This window comes from Stegastes partitus, unplaced genomic scaffold, assembly GCF_000690725.1.
Source record: "Stegastes partitus isolate 25-593 unplaced genomic scaffold, Stegastes_partitus-1.0.2 Scaffold95, whole genome shotgun sequence".
NCBI classification, from domain to species: Eukaryota; Metazoa; Chordata; class Actinopteri; family Pomacentridae; genus Stegastes; species Stegastes partitus.
Window position 1 is genome coordinate 234630 of NW_007577826.1, and position 23190 is coordinate 257819.

At 40.7% G+C, this 23190-nt stretch overlaps 1 protein-coding gene across 1 annotated transcript in view; it reads left to right on the forward strand.

The window, feature by feature from the left end:
- The window catches only part of LOC103354064 (AP-1 complex subunit mu-1), a 50250-nt gene that overhangs the window by 19283 nt on the left and 7777 nt on the right, over positions 1-23190 (forward strand). Inside the window, exon 11 of the mRNA XM_008277314.1 lies at positions 20507-20582. Within this exon, the coding sequence (XP_008275536.1) occupies positions 20507-20582 (76 nt within the window). The remainder of the gene's footprint in view (positions 1-20506; positions 20583-23190) is intronic.

The following is a 23190-nucleotide window of genomic DNA, read 5'->3' on the forward strand; positions in this document are numbered from 1 at the left end:
TGGACGAGCTACGTTTGCTGGGAGAAACCCACAGAGAGAAAAAAGTTTGTTTTTTTGTGGTCTGTGTGTGTGTAGTTTGCCTGCAGCTGCCTTGCTGGCCCTCTCTCTGGCTGAGTACAACACAACAGCTCGTCTGATTTTTGATTATTTAGGCTCACATAGTCTATTAGATTAGTATAAGAGTTGCAATCAATGCAATTTTAACAAGTCACACAAGACAAACTTTTGCATGTCAACATTCCTTATACCATAGGAAAAAATATTTAATTCTAAGTGTTGTCGCAATAATGATTGATAGGCCTACAGTAGTAGCCCTGTCACTATCCAGTTGAAAAAGGAAATAAAAAGAACATCACTGGTGAACAATTCTGTTCTACAAAGCTTCAGTTACTGCAGGATCATTTTGCTTTGATTATTTGTTACAATGTGCACCATCACCAGAAGGCCATGGTTGGAGTATCCATTAGAATCCACTCTCCATCAATTGGATGACTAATGATCCTGCTCCTAGAGAGGTGCTGAAGCTTATTAGCTGGAAGTGTAAAACAGCTGGCCTCACCTTCTGCATCCTGCTGCAACCACCATGATGCCTCCTGTTACAAAAGGACAATAAATTCTAATAACTTGTTTAACTGCAAACTAAATCTTAGAATTCATCCTACATCCACCCAACCGGTCGAGGCAGATGGCCGTCCCTCCCTGAGCCTGGTTCTGTCTGAGTTTTTTTTTCCCCTGCGGGGGTTTTCGGTTCCTTCCCACTGTTGCGGACTGCTGAAGCTTATAGGGAATCCAAATGTTTTGGATTGTTGGGTGTTGTTGGGTTTCTGTCTCTGCCTTTGTGAAGCGCTATGAGATGACTTGTTGTTGTAAATATGCGCTATACAAATAAAATTGAATTGAATTGAATTAAACAGGAGAATGTGTTACAAAACGGTGTTCCTGTATATCTACAAACCTGAATTGTACAGAGTTATGTGGGTGCAAGAATTGTCAGAATGACTCCAGAACAGCTAACCAAGAGGACATTCCTGATGATAGTGATGACAGTGATGCTGAAGAACTTGACACAACAAGAGAAAATAAATTGAATATCTCTTTTGTTTTTGTCTGACCGATTGACATTGTGACCAAATCAAATTAACTGTAGCTCCCCCTGAAAATTACCTGTAACATGTGTAATTAACATTTGATATGATACTAAATTAGAAATATTTATGATTTATTGTCTGATAAATATTTTTTGTAATTGATATTTGAAATCATTCCTATTGAAACTATTTTGTCAGTAATATTATGGACAGTGTAATACGCAGTTTGAGCCGTTGTTTTGATAAATACTTTTTATAATTGATATCTAAAATAATACCCATTGAGACTGTTTCATCAGTAATATTTTGTACAGAGGGCAAGGTAGCTGGAGATATTGCCAGATTTTTGGTATTGATTATTATTTTGCTTATTAACTTTGTTTATATTTTTCTACAATGGACCCAAGAGTCTAAACTTGAATAATTAAAGAATGCTTGGAACTTATTTGGAGCAATTGTGTTTCCTAAAAGGCATGGTGGGAGGGTTAAGGGTAATGTGGGTGTGTGAGAGCAAGTGCTGTAAGATTGGAAGGGAAGGTAGATGGAGGGAGGATGTGGGTGGACAGGGAGGCAGGGTGGATGGAGGGAGGATGTGGGTGGGTGGGGAGAGAGAGTGGATGTAAGGAGGATGTGGGTGGGTAGAGTGGGAGGGTGGAGCGTATGGGGATCGGTGGGCGGTGAGGGAGGGAGGACATGGGTGGATGGGGAGGGAGGGTAGTTAGATTAGATTAGATTAGATAGAACTTTATCGATCCCTTTGGTAGGGTACCTCAGGGAAATTGTTGTTCTAGAAACAGCACAACACCGACAGAGACAGTAGCACACATCAATTAACAAAAAAAAAGCAGTTGACAAGGAAACAAAGAAAACAAACTGTTAGGAAGAACAATAGCATGGTGCAATAACAATAATAATAATAATAACAACAATATGCTATATAATATGGCAACAATCAGTGTAGTGTAGGTATCGGTAAATATAGTTGAGTATATTAAATATAAAGGTGTATCTAAAACATACATACATATATATATATAAATGAATATATACAGTGGGGCAAAAAAGTATTTAGTCAGCCACTAATTGTGCAAGTTCTCCTACTTAGAAAGATGAGAGGGTTCTGTAATTGTCATCATAGGTACACTTCAACTATGAGAGACAAAATGAGAAAAAAAAATACAGGAAATCATATTGTGGGATTTTTAAAGAATTTCTTTGTAAATTAAGAATTTGGTCAATAACAAAAGTTCAACTCAATACTTTGTAACATAACCTCTGTTGACAGAAGTCAAACATTTCCTGTAAGTCTTCACCAGGTTTACACACACTGTAGCTGGTATTGTGGCCCATTCCTCCAAGCAGATCTCCTCTAGAACAGTAATGTTCTTCTCCCTCCAAACACGACAAGTTGAGTTTTTACCAAAAAGTTCTATTTTGGTTTCATCTGACCACATGCTATTCTCCCAGTCCTCTTCTGGATCATCCACATGCTCTCTGGCAAACTCCAGATGAGCCTGGACATGTACTGGCTTAAGAAGGGGGACACGCCTGGCACTGCAGGATTTGAGTCCCTCTCGGCGTAGTGTGTTACTGATGGTAGCCTTTGTTACTTTGGTCCCAGCTCTCTGCAGGTCATTTATCAGGTCCCTCCGTGTGGTTCTGGGATTTTTGCTCACCGTTCTCATGATCATTTTTACCCCACGGGATGAGATCTTGCGTGGAGCCCCAGATTGAGGGAGATTATCAGTGGTCATGTATGTCTTCCATTTTCTTACAATTGCTCCCACAGTTGATTTATTCACACCAACCTGTTTGCCTATTGTAGATTCACTCTTCCCAGCCTGGTGAAGGTCTACAACTTTCTTCCTGGTGTCTTTTGACAGCTCTTTGGTCTTGGCCATGGTTGAGTTTGGAGTCTTGACTGTTTGCGGCTGTGGACAGGTGTCTTTTATACAGATAACGAGTTCAAACAGGTGCTATTAATAGAGGTAACGAGTGGAGGACAGAAGAGCTTCTTCAAGAAGAAGTTACAGGTCGGTGAGAGCCAGAAATCTTGCTTGTTTGTGGGTGACCAAACACTTATTTTCCACCATAATTTACAAATAAATTGTTACTTGCACAATCAGTGGCTGACTAAATACTTTTTTGCCCCACTGTATATAAATATATATGTGTATATGTACATGACACATTAACACAGTGACAGTAGAGAAGCAGCACGGTGCAATAATAGTTATAATAATAGTAATAGCAATAACTTACTGTACAATTGTATATTGTTTGTAATAGAAAGAAAGAAAGTAATAACAACAACAGCAACAACAACAACAACGACCACAAGAATAATAATGATGGAAAAAAAGGAAACATAATAATAATAATAATAATAATAAGAGAAGTAGTAATGGAAACATTTTTAAAACTGGTATCAGTAAGCCAGTAAGCCACTCAGGGAGGAGGCATAGGAATGCCATTATTGCACAATTGTCCGGTGATAGAGCATTAAGCTCTATCTCACTCTGAGCTGATGTTGAGAGGGAGGCACTCTGAGGGAGGGGGGACTGCAGTGAGGGTACGGTTCAGTTTGTTTGCCTCCTCCATCTCCCTGATGTTCTGGGTTTTGTTCTGTAGCCCGTGATGGTGTTCACACCCTGCCAGACCTCCCTCATGTTGTTGTCCCTCAGCTGCTGCTCCACCGCCCTCCTATAGGTGTCTTTGGCCTCCTTCAGGCACAGTTTCACTTCCCTCTTTGCTGATCTGATTGCCTTCCTGTCTTTGGTACTGAAAGCCACCTTCTTTCTGTTGAATACAGCTTTCACCTCCTGCGTTACCCAGGGTTTTTTTGTTCAGGTAACAACGACCAGTCAGGCAGGAGAGACTACATCCACACAGAAGTTCAGGTTGTCAGTCAGGCAGTGGGTCAGCCCCTCAATGTCCTCACCATGGGGGGAAAACAGAACATCCCAAGAGGCAGTTTCCATACAGTCTCTCAGGGCCTCCTCCACCTCAGGAGACCACCTCCTGATGGAACGTGTTATAGGTGGCTGTCTTTTGACCAGATGGGTGTACTGAGGCTGTCGGTAGACTAGTTTTGGTCTGACAACTGAGATGTAAACATACATTGTGATCATGTGACTGAACTCTCATGGCAAGTAGTATGGCTGCAGGCTAGCGGCTAACAGTTCTAAATCCTGACAGCACAGAACCACCTTGACAGATGTGACTTGAGTTACACCAGCGGTTGTTAATGTATATGATGAGACCCCCACCTCTGCTTTTTCCGCATGCCTTCGTGTCTCTGTCCGCTCTCACTGCAGCAAAGCCCAGCAGGTCTACGTTAGCATCCGGTGTTAGCTGGTTTCGCCACATTTCTTAGAGTATGAACAAGCTACACTTTCTGTAGATACGCCGGTTAATCAGCGCAGACAGCTCGTCCATCTTATTCTGCAAGGCGTTCACATTTCCCATAATTATAGTAGGGATTGATGGTTTGAAATGCCTCCGTTCTGTTAGCCTAGCCTTTAGCCTAGCACCAGCCTTGCTGCCCCAGTAGCGCCTCCTCAGCTCAGCTGGGATGTGATGCCCTATTCCAACTCGTACCATAGTCTTTGGAGCCAGTAGTTCCACTCGTGAATAAGTGAGATTCCCGGGTCCTGCAGGTGTTTTAAAGTTAAAAATATCCATGGGATATATGAGAAAAACCCTGTTTCTCCGTAGGCCCATGCCGGGTGACTGTCTGGGTGGCCTGGTCCTCCCGGGCTCTTGGTAGGCCTTCTGCCTGGAGTGGGGTGGGGGTGGTTCTTGGGCTCCTGGGCCCTGCACCCAGCCTGCCCTGAGTGGCCGGTGCCTAGCGGGGTCAGCGGCTGTTGGTCTTGGCCCACCGCGGCCTCTGCCCCGGGGCTGTGGCGGACTCTGCCGCCAGGTGGGGGGGATGCATGTTCGCCTCAGTGGTATGATGGCTGACATTTTATACTCCGGGATTGCTGCTGATGGCCCGGGTCTTGTGGCTCTCCTGGTCTGCATCTGACCTTCGCAGGGGCTCGGTTGCATTTGTACTGTTGAACTGAGTACAACAGAATATGTGGGGTGAGGAGGGTTCAGACAGGATGTATGAACACTCCTCACCCCACATATTCTGTAAGATGACACTGCATTGTCAGCACTAGTACCTACTTTTGTTTGCTATGTTTATTTATTTCTCCTGACATATGTAATTTGTTTTTGTGGTTTTTTGTTTCTTTTCCCTCCCTCATTTTTGTGTGCATATTTAAATCTTGTGCTCTGGTAATCACTGAGATTCAGGTTTTCTCAGCTTCTTCATCTCTTATAGGTGCTCTTGATGATTATCAGCTCTGTTTTCTCACAAAAGTCGTAAGATCATTTCTGCTGTGTGTTTGTACAGGTGCAGCAGTTGGTAGGTTGTGGTATATTTGTTTTCTTTTACTTTCCTTTCACTCTCTCTCTCTCTCACTTCTGTAAACTATACACTTTTCTTTTTCCCTCTATCAGGTCCAGCAGTATTACATTAAATTCAGTAATAAGCAAGCATTCAAAATAAATGAAGAAAATAAAATAGAATGAAGTAAATAAATAAATAACTAAAAATCAGACTATCAAGAGGGGCCTTATATTCATAAAGCTCCCTTTGGCAAAGCAAATTTGTTCAGCACAACACAGCAGCCAGATCATTCTTCTGCTTGCTATTATGCTGGCACGTGAAAAAAACAAAAACAAAAAAAAAACAGACTTCCAACGTTGGCACACAAGTGGTGGATCTGTCGGTAGGCAGCCAGCGTCCTGCACGGTGTGCACGCTCCTCAGGATTGATGAAAAAATGATTATACTATTCATGGTGACTCTCATTGTCGTTTGGTATTAGTTGAAAACAGAAAAAGAATTTTGGAAACTAAGAGCGAAGGCGCGGTGTAATTGATCTGTTACAATATCTAATTTCTGCTGATTCTTGTCGGTTTGGTTTGACAGAATTAACCATGTAAATTAGATCTTTAAATGAAGGCGAGCACTATCTTAACATCAAAACAAAGTCGAAGACTAAACGAAGAACTACAAAAATGGAGATAAATGACGATGAAAGAAAAATGGTGACAGAAACGGAACAAGAGAGTAAGAAAGAAAAAGAAAACGAGAGAGAAGAGAAGAGACCAGAACAACAGCAATTTCCTACTTTTATTCTCCACAGTCCGGGGGGGAGTGTATGGAAGGCGTGGAAAGGAGTTTGCCATGACTTTTGATAACTTAACCCTCCTCTATACACGCGAACACGATAAATCCGTCTCTCACCATGACCCATGAGCATGAAATGAAAGAACAGTGACATTTCCTCATGAGATATAGTGTAGGCTATGCTGCAAAGACAAGAATGTGATGTAAAATGTTTAGATATGAGGAATGTATGTCAACACATGGAAACATAACACACTGGGTGAAACATTGATTCCTACATGACTGATTATACCTGTGATTAAACATTAATACATTTAATCAGCGGTAACATGGTTATTAGTGGTGATGTAATCTCGACCTCACTGGCCATTTACTGTCGCTAGATGGCACTGTGGATCCGTGACAGAAGCATGAATATTTTTGTAAAAAGTTATCTTGGTCCTCATACCACCTACAGATGTGATTTTTTTTTTGGATGGATGATACAAAGACTTCTTATTGAGATCAATGCAGTTATAAACACACCAAAAAGGGATTGGAAACACTTATTTAGCCTGTGTACATATAAATGTAAAAGTATAAGATTTCTCCAGCTCCTCACTGGTATGCAGCCCAGGTTTTATGACCCTCCTTGTCAGAAGAAACAGGAATATTCACACCTCAGTGAGAGTCACTGTGTCTTTGAAATTGTTGTTTCGAAAGTATTAGTGTCCCACTTGTTATTTCATGCCTCTGCAGGAGGTATGAGCGTCCATGCTGCAAGAAAGTGCATGCATCGCCATTTTTCCAGTGGAATACCGATGGGGAAGTTGATCACAACAGGCTCCTGCTGTAATTCTCTTTTGTGACATGAATAGTGGTTCTTCCTGAGAATGAGTTGATTTTCCCATTCTGCATATTGTCCGATGTGCGGTTTTATGGTGGGAGTAGATCCTGAACTTAAACAAAAACAGTGCTTGTAACCTGGTGTGCCCCCTTGCTTGGCATTCCAGAGAAAGTCAAGACGTGTCCGCTACACAGTTAACATTCCTGTCCCCCTATCGACAAACAAGGCCGGCTAATCCTCTAACAGGGAGGCAGGATGGTGTGCAACCTAGGCTGCTCCTTCATCTACTGTAGACTCCTCCAGACCTGTTTCTTCTGCAGGGGTACCCAGGCAAGAAGCACCTGCCCCCACAATCCAACTAACCAGCAGACTGAATAGTAAAGCATTTCAGTACAAGGTAAAAGCCTTAGCCAACAAACTCCAGAACCACCCAGATAAGGAGTTCATCCTTTCCTCCCACCATCTCTGCTTCATCCCAATTATCCGTCCTTCTTCCTCATCATCCCCCGTCATCCTCATCATCCCTTCCTCACATCTCTCCTTCATCCCATCATCCCTCCTTCTTCCTCATCATCCATCTTTTATCCTCATCATCCCTCCTTCCTCCTTATCATCCCTACTTCATCCCCAACATCTCTTCTTCATCATCCCTCCATTATCCCGTCATCCCCTCTTCATCACTTCTTCATGATTCCTTCTTTATTCCTCATCATCCCATCTTCATTCCCGTCATACCCTTCATCCCTCCACCATCTTTTCATCATCGCTCCTCCATCTCTGTCACCTCTTTATTCCTCTTCCATCATCTCTTTGTCATCCCTCCCCATGTCTTCCCCATCCCTCCATCATCTCCTCCATTCTTCTTCCTTCCCCCTTCATCCCTCCTCTTTAAGCTTTCCTCCATCATCATCACTCTCTCATTCTTCCTTCAGCTCACCTTCATCCCTTCAGCAATAGAAGGTTTCTGCTTTCTCAATCTTCAGTCCACTTCCCTCATATCTGTGTTCCACGAGCTGTACCCCATCAAAACAGCTGCCACTCTTTGGTGACCCAAATACAAAGTCTATACTTGCCAGTTGCCGTGGAGTATTTAACAGGTGGAAAAAGAGAATGGAGCAACCAGGTGAGGAATGATTGCCAAACAAGAAAACGTGGTGGTCTACTGTTGAAATACAGTGCTTAGTGATGTTTTAGTCAGCTTATCAGTTTCAGGAAAAGCAGGAAAATAGAATGAGAAAGAGTAATTTATGTGCTGAAATAGTCAAAGAGTTGGCTAAGATGGAATTCACTCAAATGCAAGTAGAAATACAACCTACAAAAGTAAGGCTCTTGAATTACCTAATCGCTGATTGAGTGCTTCTTAATTGAAACAAAATGAAGCTCAGGCCAAATGTGTCAAAGTTTTAGCTCAAAAGGAGTTTTAGATGTCCTAACATCAAATGCTATGCAATAGCATCTCAGCTGAGATCTGGAAATGTTGTCAAAAGTGGAGCTGGACAACGTTAATATGTTAACATTTCATAATTTCCTCAACGGCGTGATAGGTCAGAGATCAGCAAACAAGATAAATGGGGGACTTAGTTAAGCCATAGCCATGCTGAAGTCCAGCACTTCTGTTCACATCCACATCTGGGGATGGTAGGTTGACTGTATTGTCGTTGTCTTTTTATATCACCTGTACATTGTGCGTAGATATTTTAGTGTTTGTTAATCAAATACCTAACTTGGAATAATGCCATTTGCTTACATGTTGTTACATTATCACATTTTAAGTCAGTCAAATATCTCTAGGCAATATACATGTCTTCAAGACCGTGTTTACATCTTAAAAATCTTGCAATATTTTTTCCTGTCTTAAATATGAATGCAGACTCTATTTCTGGTAAGTGTGGGCCACAGTCATGCCTGTTCACTTCAAGTGTTTAAAAGCTGAGCTAAAATACTCACTTTAGAACTGTCCACATCACTGAAGACAATGATAGAGGGAGAAATCCCAAGAGAACAGGAGCAATCAAGGACAGTTGCATGTTTGGCAGGCTCTCCTTCCATTTTTTCATGGTCAGTGTATAATCATTAGATATACTTGATCTGCTATTGTAATGACCAGAAACCATATTGTTCCTATACAATTCGTTAACAGAATTTTCTAATCTATTTGTCCAAGTTGTGTAAAATTTAGTATCTGCATTGATTAATAAAATTTGTTCTTTAAAGCGATGCTCTATTTTGTTCAAGAAAAAGAAGAGACAGAATGTCTTGAGTATTAAGAGCAGAGGATGCTGCAATAAATAAGCAGTCTACCACTTGTTTGCTGAGGCTGGTTGAGAGGATGCTCATTGCCAAAAGAGGGAGCCAACAATCCAAATCAGCAACACCACCAGAATTAGAAGTTCTTTGTATTTGCACTGTTTCCTTTGGCAAAAGAGTTTGTCTCTTTTTTAGTTAAGTTTGTTTCCTTGGTGTTTCTTTTTTTTTTCTTTTTATACTTGTACATGCATATAATATATTCTTTATTTTAGTTACTTTTTTTAGGCTGGTGTGGTAAAAAATATTATAAATGTTTTTTCTTCACCAGAGACATTTTCTCAGTCTGTTTTTATATGTATTTGTTGTTTGTAAAAAAGGCATTGCAAAAATACTATTTCTTTTAATAGATACCATTACTAAAACCATGTGTACAGGGAAATGTCTGAAATATCACTGGTCTATAAACTTTGCTAAATGCAAAAGAGAAAACAATACCTAATATATGTCTGTAGTGCAAAAGAGAGAAGCAAAGCAGAGAAGGGACAGTAGTGTACAAACAGAAAGTCTTTCAAAAATACAGTATAGTTCCAGTGCAGCTCACACATCATGATGTTCCTATACCACATAAACTTGAAATTCCATATCCATATGCATCAATGGGACTGATGCTCTTTACAAATACTGTGCACCATAGAACATGCTAGAAGCATTGTCTTTATAATCTCCTTTTTCTATCAGAGACACTGTCACCCATCTTTTAGTCTCCTGAATGTTCTACCACAGCTGCCCTCCCCTTACTTCATCTTTTTTTATAATTCATCCGACATCCACCCAACCGGTCGAGGCAGATGGCCATCCCTCCCTGAGCCTGGTTCTGTCAGAGGTTTTTTTCCCCTCCGTGGGGGTTTTCGGTTCCTTCCCACTGTTGCAGACTGCTTGCGGACTGCTGAAGCTTATAGGGAATCCAAATGCTTTGTTAAGCGCTGTGAGATGACTTGTTGTTGTAAATATGCGCTATACAAATAAAATTAAATTGAACTGCATTGAATCTGGCCATGTACTGTACCTCTGTTACTGTGTTGTCAGTCTGCCTATGATGTGGATAGAGACACACTCCATCTGTTGTGAAAAAACTTGCCATCTCAGTTGATGTCCTATGATCAAGGTCTTGATGTGTTCAAGAGGCAGTGCTTTTATAACAGCATTGCTGAAGTCCTTCACACAACAGCCAATGGCTAGTTCTCCCAGGGCAAACTGCTTATGAACCGCTTGTTGTTGAAGCCTAGAAAAATAGCATTCCACCAAAGATGTGCTTGTAGATGTGTCCTCACAGCAGCCTTCTATCTTCTCAAGGTGTATAGCATTTTAATGGCTCTACATAGTTTCCTTTTGTTATATGTCTCCAAATAAAACATTTTACATATCATTCATATTGCATGTAGTAGTCCTCCACCTCTCCTTCATTCAGTTCAGTTCAATTTTATTTATATAGCACAAATTCACAACATATGTCATCTCACAGCACTTAACAAAGTAAGGTACAGACCTTGTGAATTTTGAACAGAGAACCCAACAATCCAAAGTTGCCTTTGGACTCCCTCTGAGCAAGCATTTGGCAACGGTGGGAAGGACCAAAAAAAAAAAACATCATTGCCATCAATACTTGCTTCATGGCCTGTGGATAAAAAAAAATCCAGATCTTGCAAGATTGCAAGAATCCTGAATGGAGCCGGTTTAAGAACCAGCACTAATGTAGTGGAAATGGCCTGTCAGCTTACTGATTGCCAATATCTTTAGGCTGAAGGAATCTTAATTCATGACTCATATGACAGGTCTGGACCACCTGTGAATTTTGTGCAAGTCTAAGAGAGAACTGAGACAGAAATATAGGACAAAACTGTAAAGAGAAGAACCAAGTTGTAAAAAAGGAGAAATGGTTCCTAAACTGAAGCCATGTGGTTAGACTGTTTATTGGCTGCCCTGCTGTTAGAGGGCAGTTAGTCGGTAGGTTTTGTTTGGGGTAAATGGATAACAAGGTTGCCATTGTCTTGTTGTTGGTTTAGTATAAGTGTAAAAATAAACTCCAGAAAGTCAGTTGTTGAGCGCTGAACCACAAACCATCACCAGCACAGCAGGGCTTATTGTGAAACCAAAGCCTGAGATGCAGTCTTCAATTTGCCCAGACATTTTCATCATCATGAACCCAGATGCACTTCTAACCCGGCCACACTCACCTCACTGGCTCAACCTCAACTAATGGCACCTTGTAAAGCCAGAGACAAGCGCAGAGGCGGGTGACAGAGAACCCACAGGTTTTTTAAAATAGCTGCGTGGTCTCGGATCAATAGAGACATCATTAGAGAGATGCTGCCATTAGCTGCTATGAAGCCTGCTATTACGAAGGGGTCCCCTGTGATGAGGAGCTGTTATGTGGCCTGAGGCAAGACCCCCAAAGTCCCTGCTAGTATCAAACACTGTCATATACGCATACCCCCCCACACACAACGCAGGATACCACACAGACTTAGTGGCGGCTGAGTGAGGGGAACACTTTTACAGTTCTTATTAAACATAGGACACTGTGCAAAAACAGAACAACTATGAATAGTTATAAAATAAAGTGATTTTAAGGAAACATAAAAATTTTAAGCTTTTTATTGTTTCCCCTGATGGGATCACAAGTTACACCTGATTAGTTCAAGGACAAGGTTCGTTAGAAAGCTGAATATCTGACAATTCTATCTGTTTTTACAGATTGGGAGTTTTAGTGATTTTAAAAAATATATAATTTTAAAGACTGCTGGCAGGATTTAGGGTTTTAAGGGATAACTTCTCTGTCATTTCTCCTTGACACCAGTGGCAATTATAGATATGGACAGGAACATTACTGTGGTACATTTTAGATATTACAGCTATGTATTGGCAAAAACTGTTGCAGGCAAATTACTGTGATTTTAACAGTGAGGGGTCTCATACTGTGAATGTGTGTGTTTGTTAGATTTGGCTTAAGGGATTAAATGCTGCTGTTCTGTGCATAAGAGAGACACCTTGAATGTGTCTTAATTATACCATGGTGAATACTGTTGTGTATCTAAAGGAGTAAATCACTCACACACATAAGCCTCCTTAGTGATAATAAAGAGAAGCAGATTACAAGAAGGGTTTGAATGGTCCAAAGTATAAAAGTCTGTGTGTGTGTGTGTGTGTGTGTGTGTGTGTGTGTGTTTGTGTGTGTGTGTGTGTGTGTGTGTGTGTATGTTATGTGTGTGACTTTACTGCTCGCTGATTAGAAGGCCCATCAGGAGTCATCTTTTTATGTGTTCGTTCATTCATTCATTCATTCATTCATTCATTCATTCATCTCCTGGTCGTTAGATAGAAAGATAGATATTTTATTCATTCCCTTGGGGAAAGTCAAGGAACGCTTACCTGCGGAGCCACAGGGACTTGCCACGCAAAAGTAAATATGGAGTTCATGTCTTTATGAACTTTCTCCTTGAAGGGTGAAGCAAACAGGTCAATTATTTAAGATAAAAACAATCCATGATTGTCTAATGCCAGTTTGCCAAGGAATTTCTGTGAGACTAATCATTGATCCATGAAACTACAAGATTCTTCCTTATACCATATGCAAAGATATCATACAGCCTGCTGGAACTAGCACCAACAACTGCATATTGACCCGATGGCCCAGGTGCAAAGAGATAGGGTTAAAAGGAAAATCACACCAAATGTTTTCTTCCATAGCTTACAAATACCAATCCAGTTTGATTTGATCTTTTAACAGGATCATACGCAATGTCTGTAGGACCCAAGTGACATTTTACATTTGCAGCACAGAAAGAGGTGGAAGCTTAGGGTTTTATATTTTTTGGTAAGAGAGACCTAAATAGTGCATGATTTTAAACTGCAAAACTTCAGTATTGTTACACACAGATACCTTTTTTTTAGTTTGTTTTGTTCCAATGACACATTCCGAACTAATTTATTCTCCATGAGTGTGTTTTACCAAGTTCATTTTGCTTTGTCTGTGCAACATGCAGCAAAGCTTAGCATAAGATATTTTTAAAACAAGTGATGGATTTTTTTTTTAGTTGGACTTGTGAAAAATGTCTGGTCTACTGTTGATGTTGTAGCATTGATATTTAAAGTATAGTTTTACTAGTTAGTAGTTCCTTGGAGGAATCTAAAATTATGTGTGGGAGGCAGTAAGGATGCACCCACAAATAAATCACCCATTTTCTTTATCCCCTTGGATGTCCAAATTCTGTATCTACTGTCTATCTCCCCTTGCAGGAAACCAAGGTCACCTTGAATTGGAATCTGGGAAGAAGTTAAGTTGGCCTTTGATCTCCCATTCTGTGTAATAAATCATGTCTTTAGAATATTGGAAATTATGGGATTATTGTTACAGTGATTCATAGATTATGTAAAATTCTTAAAGGACAAAAGGGCAACAAGGTGACAGACATCTGTGACATTTCAAGATCTAACCAAACAGAAGTTTGATCCTCCTTAACCCATTCTGCCGCAAATCTCAGCTGAGATGTTATTTAATACCATCTAATGTTGGGGACATCTAAGCCTCCTTTTAGGTTAGATAGATGCAGCTTTGACATATTTAGCCTGAGCTTTCTTTTCCTTCGAACAGAGGCACTTTCATCAACCCTGTGAGAACAAGATGCAAATATTTCTGTAACAGGAAAAACAAAGGCCCACTGACAAATAGAGCTCTGCTAGCTTACTATCAGAGGATGTCTGTCTTCACAGGTCTTTCACACAATTTATAGTATAATCCTATAAGGTGAACTCATCTCTGCAGGGGAGGCAATGTGCTTCATCTGTCCATATTTATCTCTGTCTGTCTGTCTGTCTGTCTGTCTGTCTGAGGTCACATAAGTTTATCTGTCCTTTATGTCTATATTTGGCTTTTGGCTGGTATCAGAAATTGCACTTTTTGCCAATAATTTTTAACAACCACTCGTAGTAAATAATTAAAGTTTATACAGACCCTCCTAGATCAGATACAACAAAATACTTTATGCTGAAATATAAAGATAATCAAGCCAAATAGACACAGTATATAAAAAAATCAAGGTTAAAAAAATGAAAAGATTACTTCTCAATGACAGAACTGAAACATCATCATCACAATCCTTGGAGCTGCAGTACAAAGCAACTGAACTTCTACTTTAGGTTCTTGAAAATATCTTACCACTGCCCACTCATCTAACTACTGGCTTTATCCTGGAGAAGACACACCATGCCTACATGGTCTTCCTGAAGTACCCAAGGAAGGAGTACCACTCAGACCCATTATTGGCAGCATAACTCCATCACATCACTCATCACATTTACAACTCCACTGATTTTGCCAGCAAGGTTCAGAAAATGAAAATGAAACAACTCCTAGCCACTGGTTCAGATATGTGGATGACATCAGGGTTAAAATCAATACCTATGAAGTAGAAGCCTTCCTGGAGCACATTAACACGGTGGACAGCAACATCAGATTCACAAAGGAAACTGCCTTTTCAGGATTGTGCTCTGCACATGGAGAAAGATGGAAGCCCCAACAAGTCTACAGAAAACTTACACACACAAACAAGTATCTGTTGTTCGATTCCCAACACCCACTGGAACGTAAACTGGGGGACATCGGCACCGTACAGCATCGGGCTAAGAATGTCTCTACTAACGTAGAGGGAAAAGAGAAGGAACACACATATTAGGAAAGCACTGAGGAACTGTGACTATCCTAGTTGGGCATTAAGCAAATCAACAAAAAGATCTAGAAAACACAACACAAACAGTGAAGAAAGGAAGAACAGGAGGAACAACATTGTCATCCCACATAGCTGGAGTATCTGCAAAACTGAAAAGGAGCTTCTCCAAGCATAACATACCGGTGCACTTCAGAAGCAGTAACACACTAAGACACAAACTGGTTCAACCCAAGGACAAAACACCAACACAAGCAGGGCAACGTTGTATATGCAGTCCAATGCAGCCAAGAGTGCACAGACTTGTACGTATTGACAACTGGTGCCATGAAACAGCAGGCCATGAGCAGTTACTCAGAAATGCAACACAGGAGCAACTGGCAAATCAATCTCCCTTGGCTAACTGGAGTCATAATATGTTTTAATAAAGAAGACTAAGAAAGGGGGGCTGCAACAGCACTAACCACCATCACCTCACAGCTAGAAGATCAGCAGTTCATCCCGGTTAGGACCCCTGGAATTTTTCTGTGTGGAGTTTCCATGTTCTCCACGTGCAGCATGGGTTCTCTCTGGGTTCTCTGGCTTCCTCCAACAGTCCAAAAACATGCTGAGGTTAATTGGTGATTCTAAATTGTCCATAGGTGTGAATGTGAGTGTGTTGGTTGTCTCTATGTGTAGCCCTGTGATAGAAAGGCAGTGTCACACTCAGTGTGTGAACAGTGTTTCCTGGCACACTCAGTGTTGTCTTTTGCGGAGCAGTTTATTGTGGAGTAGGAGGGTTATGTAAAAGTGAATGATGAAACTAAACTTTTGGTCTCTCCAGGGCTCACTGTTAACAGCTTTCCTCAGAATTTACATGTCAATCTGCCCCCAGTTTGAGTTTTCAGAGGGTCATATTATGCTGGAGCAGTTTACAGAGACACTTATGAATTAAGAATCAAACCCCACAAAGGATCAATGTTCTCACACAAACCCTGCTTATGTTAACGCGATACAATGAGTAAAGTCAGTATAGGTTGCTCAGAGAGCTGTGTCAAGGAACATAGAACAACATAAAATTTGAATGTTATTACAAAAAACACTTTTCAGAAGTCACTCCCATTGATTTATTAATCACAGCAAATATAACAAAAGAAGTCCAGTTCTAGTTCACAGTAATCCCACAACTCAATCAAATCAAGAAAGTTACTTAAAGTACTGTCCATTTATTCAAAAGAAAGAATATCCTCACACAAAAACTGAGATGCCTCTGTCACAGTGAATCCCGTCACTACTGCTTCGCTGGTGTACAACGCCATGCTGATCTGGACAAGTCCAGATATCTGAAAATAATAGGGCCAGCCTTGTGAGAGCAAGAAAAACTGAACTGATGTTACTGACTGAAAATCCTGGTGATGGGGCTGAAGTGAATAAACAAAACAAGATTTTTTCTGATTATTGAGTACAGTATACTTTGTCCCCTGTGTGTTCAAGGCCCAAAAATGTGACTTACCACTTCTTTACTTTCTCTAACAGTTTGCAAACTGTTGTGATGTTACAACAGGATAAGTACCAGTCACTGAACTAAGTAGATAAAGGGAGAGGTGTGTTGTGGCCTTCCCGCTCAGCAGGATTTAAAGCTACAGACACTGAAACAGCCTGTTCAGAACAGGGTTGAATCTAGGCTTTATACAGTCATTGTAGCATGGACATCTTTGCAGTATTTCAAGCTGAAATTCAAAATTGACACTCTGGGGACATGTGAGACCAACATCAACTTGTTAAAAAGGGTATAACACTTCTGCTGGGCTTTTTCATCTTTATTAAGTCCAGTGTACGCAGTTCTTTTTTTTACAATTTTAATTTCCTCCAAGGAACTGAGCCGTGACACAGTTGTCATGGCCTGTGAGGTTCTTTGTGACACTGACTGTGCAGAATGATGTTCCCCTAATGTTAAGGAACTTCATTTCTCAGAGCTGAAAATCCTCCTCCTCCATATGGATTAAATGAAGATATCAGCTGTATTTATATGATGTAAGCCATGCTGTGGGAAAACATTTATACCAAGTGTCACATCGCTCCACTGCTCTAACTTCCTGACCAACTAGTTCCAGTGTTCAATCTCTGGTAAAGATTTAAGAGGCAGTTGCTGTTCATATCCTTTCTCTCTTCCTCGGTGTGAATATATGCTTTTATCTGTATCATCTTTGTTGCCTTTGGTGTAAGTGACATTCCCATTGTGTGGTGATCCTAACTGTGGTCTCCCTTTCTTCCTCAATTCTATTTCTTGACCTCTGGTCTACATTTGGCTTTGGGATGCCTCTTCATTGTCTGTCTTTTCCTCTCTGTCACCACTTCATACATGTGATCTTGTATTGTTCATGTTGATGACCTCTGGCACAAAAGCCACAAATCATACTGTAGTATGAATCACTGTCCATAAGCTCTGGGCTATTTACTCTGACAGTTTTAACATGTGGTTTGGTGCAGTTTGGCCGTCAAAAATCAGTAATGTGTCATTACTCACTCAGCAGTTGTGCCCCCTGAGAGCATTGAGCAATACTTTTGAACATGTTCCGTGATGTTTCCCAGAGTAACTGGGGTGTGCCAGTTCTTTCTGGTGGTTTATACATTTTTTTGAGTTTCTTTAGTAATTGATCAAACCAGCTTGACTGCCCTCTTCCTCTTTGGGAAAACACTTTCTGTATTTTATTTTTAGTTGGAATCTGTATAACACAAAATACCATTTAAATCTGAACAGTTCCAAAATGTCACAAGGCATGAGAGTTTCGAGGATTCTTCTGGCTTATTATAACATTGTTGTTAATTTTCATTGTTTTGTCAGTTTTATCGAGAAGTGTCATGCCCTCCACCTCCTCTGCTTAGATGGTAGCTCTCCCTCCTTTTTCCCTTTCCCCTGTGTGGGCATGAGTGTGGTGTGTGTCCATATACTTCTCCCTAAATAGATGATTGGATAATCAGCTGACTGAGGATACTTGCAACAGGAGCGGCTCACCTGCTCATTGATTCACCATATGCCATAAAAGAAGGCTCATTCCACTACTCGACGCCAGACCGTTGTGCGACTAGTCAGTCTACTCAGGCCAGCTCAGTTCAGTCATTGTTCTGATTGCTTTTGCTTTTGTTAATTTCTGCTCATCTGTTCAGTCACTCATGTCACGCCCTGTTGGTTGTCCCTGCCTCTACGTAGACTGTATTCTTCACCTGCCTGGATCCTGGTTCACCATACCTGCTCTCCGTGAACACCACATCCCTGAAGACACACTTCCCGGATTCCTGCAGCCACGCAGTGCACCTCCCCCCACTTGCATTTTCCTGGCCTCTCTCCCCAAACTGTTGTCACTAAGTTGTTTAGCTTTACTTTTGGATCAGTTGTCTTTATTGATCAAAATCGTTTTGTTAATATTGTGTGCCTTTGGTAAAACTTGTTCTTGTTTATTTGTCACCTTCTGCGATGTGTTACTCTGTGTGCAAATTGTTTGTAGCTCTTGTTTCTACTTTGCTGGTGCTTTGCTCTTGGCCTGTATTCGGCTTCTTTGTTCCATGCATTAGGTGCACTTTTGTTATTCTGTATACCGCCCTGTGAACTTTCCTAGCCCTCTGCAGTCTCAGTAAAAGCTTTGACTGTACGGTTCATCCAACATGAACATCGAACCCTTCTCCTCGCCATTGGAGGCCAGAGCTTTAAACGGACTGCACCTAACCTGAGTCACTCATCAAAGTGTCCCTTCTCACCTTGGTGTTGGCAGGCATCCACCATGAGTCCATCTCCCTGCACATCATACAGAGCCTTTCTGGACCTAAAGCAGCACATGTCCTTGTACAACCTGACCCTGCTCTTCAGTTGATTGTGGAGATAGACACCTTGGACACTGGTGTAGGGGCCGTACTTTCTCAATCCTTCCCACCCGACAACAAGCTTCATCCCTGTGCCTTGTTCTCTCAGAGGTTGTCACCTGCTGAGGGAAACTATGACATTGGCAAACACAAGCTGCTGGCAGTTAAACTGGCCTTGGGTGAGTGGAGACATTGGCTGGAGGGCACTGAGCAGCCTTTTATAATTGGACAGATCACAAAAAACTAGAGTACATCCAAAATGCCAAGACGTTAAACTACCATTTTCTTGAGTATAACTTTGTAAATAATTTTTTCAAATTCTTATTCTGTGTGCCGTGTCGGTCTGTCTGCACTTGGGTCTCAGTACAAATCATGACAAGAAGAGCGTCAGTTGATATTGCAGATTTTTCCTACTTTTTCCTTTAATTTACTGAAAAGTAATGAGTATACAGTATAGGAGCAGTACAGGACATGCATTCATTGGTGCTGGTTTATAGTTATCAGACTTATAAAACCTAATAACCTTTTCAAAAACAATACCAGGCTGCAAATCCAGAGAAACGCAGGTATACAAACAGTCATAAGCAAATACCCTTACTTCACAATTTTTCGATCTGTGGTGTCAACTGAAAAATGCTTCTTTACATTACCAGTCAAATGGTTGCTGTCATCATTATGTCGTCAGCATGAGATTTCTCTGCTGAACATCCAGCTGGAGTCCAAGACATAGCTGTTAATGTATATTTCATGAATCTTTCATTAGAACAGAGAAAACAAGATTGAATATTTTACATATGTTCCTCTTTTTCAAAAGGATTTTAACTAATAAAGTGACAGCTATATTTTATCACGGAACTTCCTGCTTGAACTGTGCTCAGGAAGACATTGCATACGATAGTTTGACCATATTAAGTTGGTAGGTGTCAAACATATTGGTGCATTTTGCAGTAATAATTACCTGTGCTACTTTTCAGTTCCTTTTTCAAACACACTGACTTTCTTTACAGCTTAACTTGCTGTGGATTGAATTACCACTGGGTTCAATCAGTTACTAACTTTTTATTTCTATAAAAGTCTTACCTAGTCAAATTTTAATTGAATAGATTTGTTACCATTACTCATCACTGAAGTTAAAATAAATTTGTTGCTCTGTGGTGAGAAAATTCAGCTTGTGTTGTTTCCATGTGTTTTTCCACTGTGTGTTGGCTAACATGTTGCACATCTGTTGCATAACACAAGTGTCAGCATTGCTAAGTAACTCGGTTCTGTCAAGTACCATGTTAGCTTACATTTTCAAGGTAGCTGAAAATTCACTTCATTTCAAATACTGCTTTCTGCTTCACCACATCTGTCCAACACCTGTTCAGAGTGGTGTAACTTTTATGTGAACACATGTAGTCACTTTATAAAATTCATGCATTTTTAAGCCATCTTTAAGCAATTACAGTTTGCAAGATGGACCATTGACAACTTCAGTCCAGAGAGGTTACTACATTTCCAAGAGCCTCACAGCAGAATGTTGTGAACAGACATACGAGGCAGAATGAGCTGTAGTTGAGCTGATGGCCCTGACCCTCCTCTGTCTCACTGTCTTTGTACAGGTACGCTACCTGAAGATTATTGAGAAGAGTGGTTACCAGGCCTTGCCTTGGGTCAGATATATTACTCAGAATGGAGGTAAGGACACCCACTCACAGACACATTAGTTATTCCCACTCTGCTGTAGAGACTGCAGAATGGCTGAGTGTTTCTCAGCTTTAGTTTTATTGCATTCATTCAACCCATAGTGGAATTAATTAGAAACAGAGGAGATGATCTTGTTGTTGGGTAGAGATAAAAAGTTAAGTACTAAAAAAAACACAGTGGTGCTTTTGAATATGGAATTGCCCATTGTAACAGTGACCACGTCCTTAAGTTGCTACAATATTAAACACAGCAAAGCAACTGCGGTCTGTCATTTCATGAAACACTAAGAGGCTCCACCTGATGGTGCAATCTGGTACTACAAGCTAACATACATTGCATTTACAAACACGTCTGATGCCTTATTAGTTCATATATTTTTAATCAGTTAAATTAACTACAATTAATCAAAAGTTCATCAGTGACATTCCTGCACTGAACTTCACATTTCTAACTATGGAGCTGCCATTTTCAGAGTACCTGGAGCACAAGAGTACCTGGCACAGCCTGTTGTGCCTACAACATGTCTGTGTTTGTGTTGTCATCCAGATGTTCTGTGAAAAGTTTGGCATTTTATCCAAATTTTATGCAGTTTCAGAAAATGTTGTAAAGTCATACTTGTAGATTGAGTCTATTTTGCTTTTGTGTTTTGCTTAAACATTTTAACATAAGTTTTTTCAAATTGGCTTGGCACAATCAGCGTTAGATTGATCCAATAAGACCTGGCTCCAGCCAAAAAAGGGGCCACTGAAGATGAGTTAAAAGTCTATGAGATACACAGTGGGTTTATGTGAGGAAAATGTCTCTCGTATTCAAAAGCAAATAACAAGGCCTCTTGTCAAATCGATACAGACTGTCATCAGAACTAAAGCATAAAATTGAACTTCTCACCAGTTTTTTGCATTTCACCAGTGCTTCAACTCTTCTACCATCCAGGGTAATGTTGCTTTGTACACTAACCTGAACTTGTGCTGCAAAGTGTTGTGTGGCAGCTGAGCTCCAACTGGGACTGTTTCTCAAATGGTGTCTCTGAATGTCACAGTCCCCTGGCTTCCATCTTTTCCCAGTGTTGGTGCATAGATCTCCTAAAATCTCCTTTTATTTAAAGTTTAAAAAAAAATTTTTTTTCATTTAATTCCTCTTGCTCAGATAAAGTGTTGATTTTAGAGGATTTTAACTTTAAAATTCATTGCCCATCGAAACACAAGGTGAACAGGTTTTATGTCTTGTGGAATCTTTTAATCTCTCTCTATAAGTGTCAGTTCAACACATCAAAGTGAATCTATGTTCGAGTCACACAAAAATGTATAAAGATTATTAAATTCAAAAAGATTATAGTAAGAGTAAAACTGTTTTCAGCTATACATTTGTAAAACAGAATCTTAGCACTGTCTCCTGCTACAGGTTTTTTCAACATCTGCTGAGTCATCCACTGTGTTTATTGTGCATTATCGAGAGGACCTGCTCAAGCTCCAAATTGCAGTACCAACATCATCAATCCCTCTGTTAAGAACTGATTTCTTATCAAAAATTATTTTTACTTTCACTTTAGCTTTAAATGCAAACACAAACTGTGCAAAACTATGCCAAATAAAACTGTTTTAGAATACTAGTCATTGATGATAATAATTCCTGATTATGAATTTGCCCCCAAAAATCAAAATGAATCAGAAGAAGCAGAATGGGAGGAAAACAGGACTTGCTGTAGAGGTAATCAAACTCCTCAACTTTCCCCTGCAATTATTTCTGGCCAGCCTTCAGCTCACCGGTCAGCTCGTGACAAAGGTAGACAAACCTCCTGGGAGTCCATGTGCACAAGCCTACATTGCCCTGTACGGCACTGCTCCCAAATGTTTGTCTTACCTCTCATCTCAGGGCTGCTGCCAAGGCCCACAGTCAAGAAGTGATTTAGGAATGCTCACACACAAGAAGGGGAATTCTGCATTGGTTGTCAGGGATAAATAACCCAGATTTTTCTCTTAGTGGCTCATTCAGTCTCTTTCTTCGGTTTGACAAGAGCCAGTAAAATAGGCATAATGCAGGTCTGCCAAATTACTTTTGCACTATGTTATATTGAGCCTACACTTCATGCAGTGGAGGCCTGGATTTTCAGGGTGGGTGGATCTCTTCACATGTTATAGAACAGCAGATGGTTGAATATGCACTCTATACTCAGAATGTTAAAGATCTTCTCAAGAAAGGCTGAGCAGCATAAGGAAATGTCTGATTAATTGTTAACATTGCTTGGGACAGTGTTGCAGTTTAAATTGTGATTTCCTTTCTGGGTACTTTTTACAAACCAGTCAGTTAAGATTAACACATGGCAAGAACTCACACTCAGAACAGGTGGACACAAATGCTTGACACACACAGGTTCAGGCAAAAAGGCAGGTTTATTACCAGGCAGGGTTTGGGACACAGGAGATCAGTCAGACAGGCAGAGGTATCCAAAAACGAGAGGCAAAAGGCAAGGTCAAAAGCAGAAGTGAGGTCGTTCACAAAACAGACTATGGCTATGGCTATGGCTATGGCTATGAAGAACGCTGGGACGAGGACCGTGCAGTACAACGAACTGGCAATGACACTGTGAGACACTCAGGGT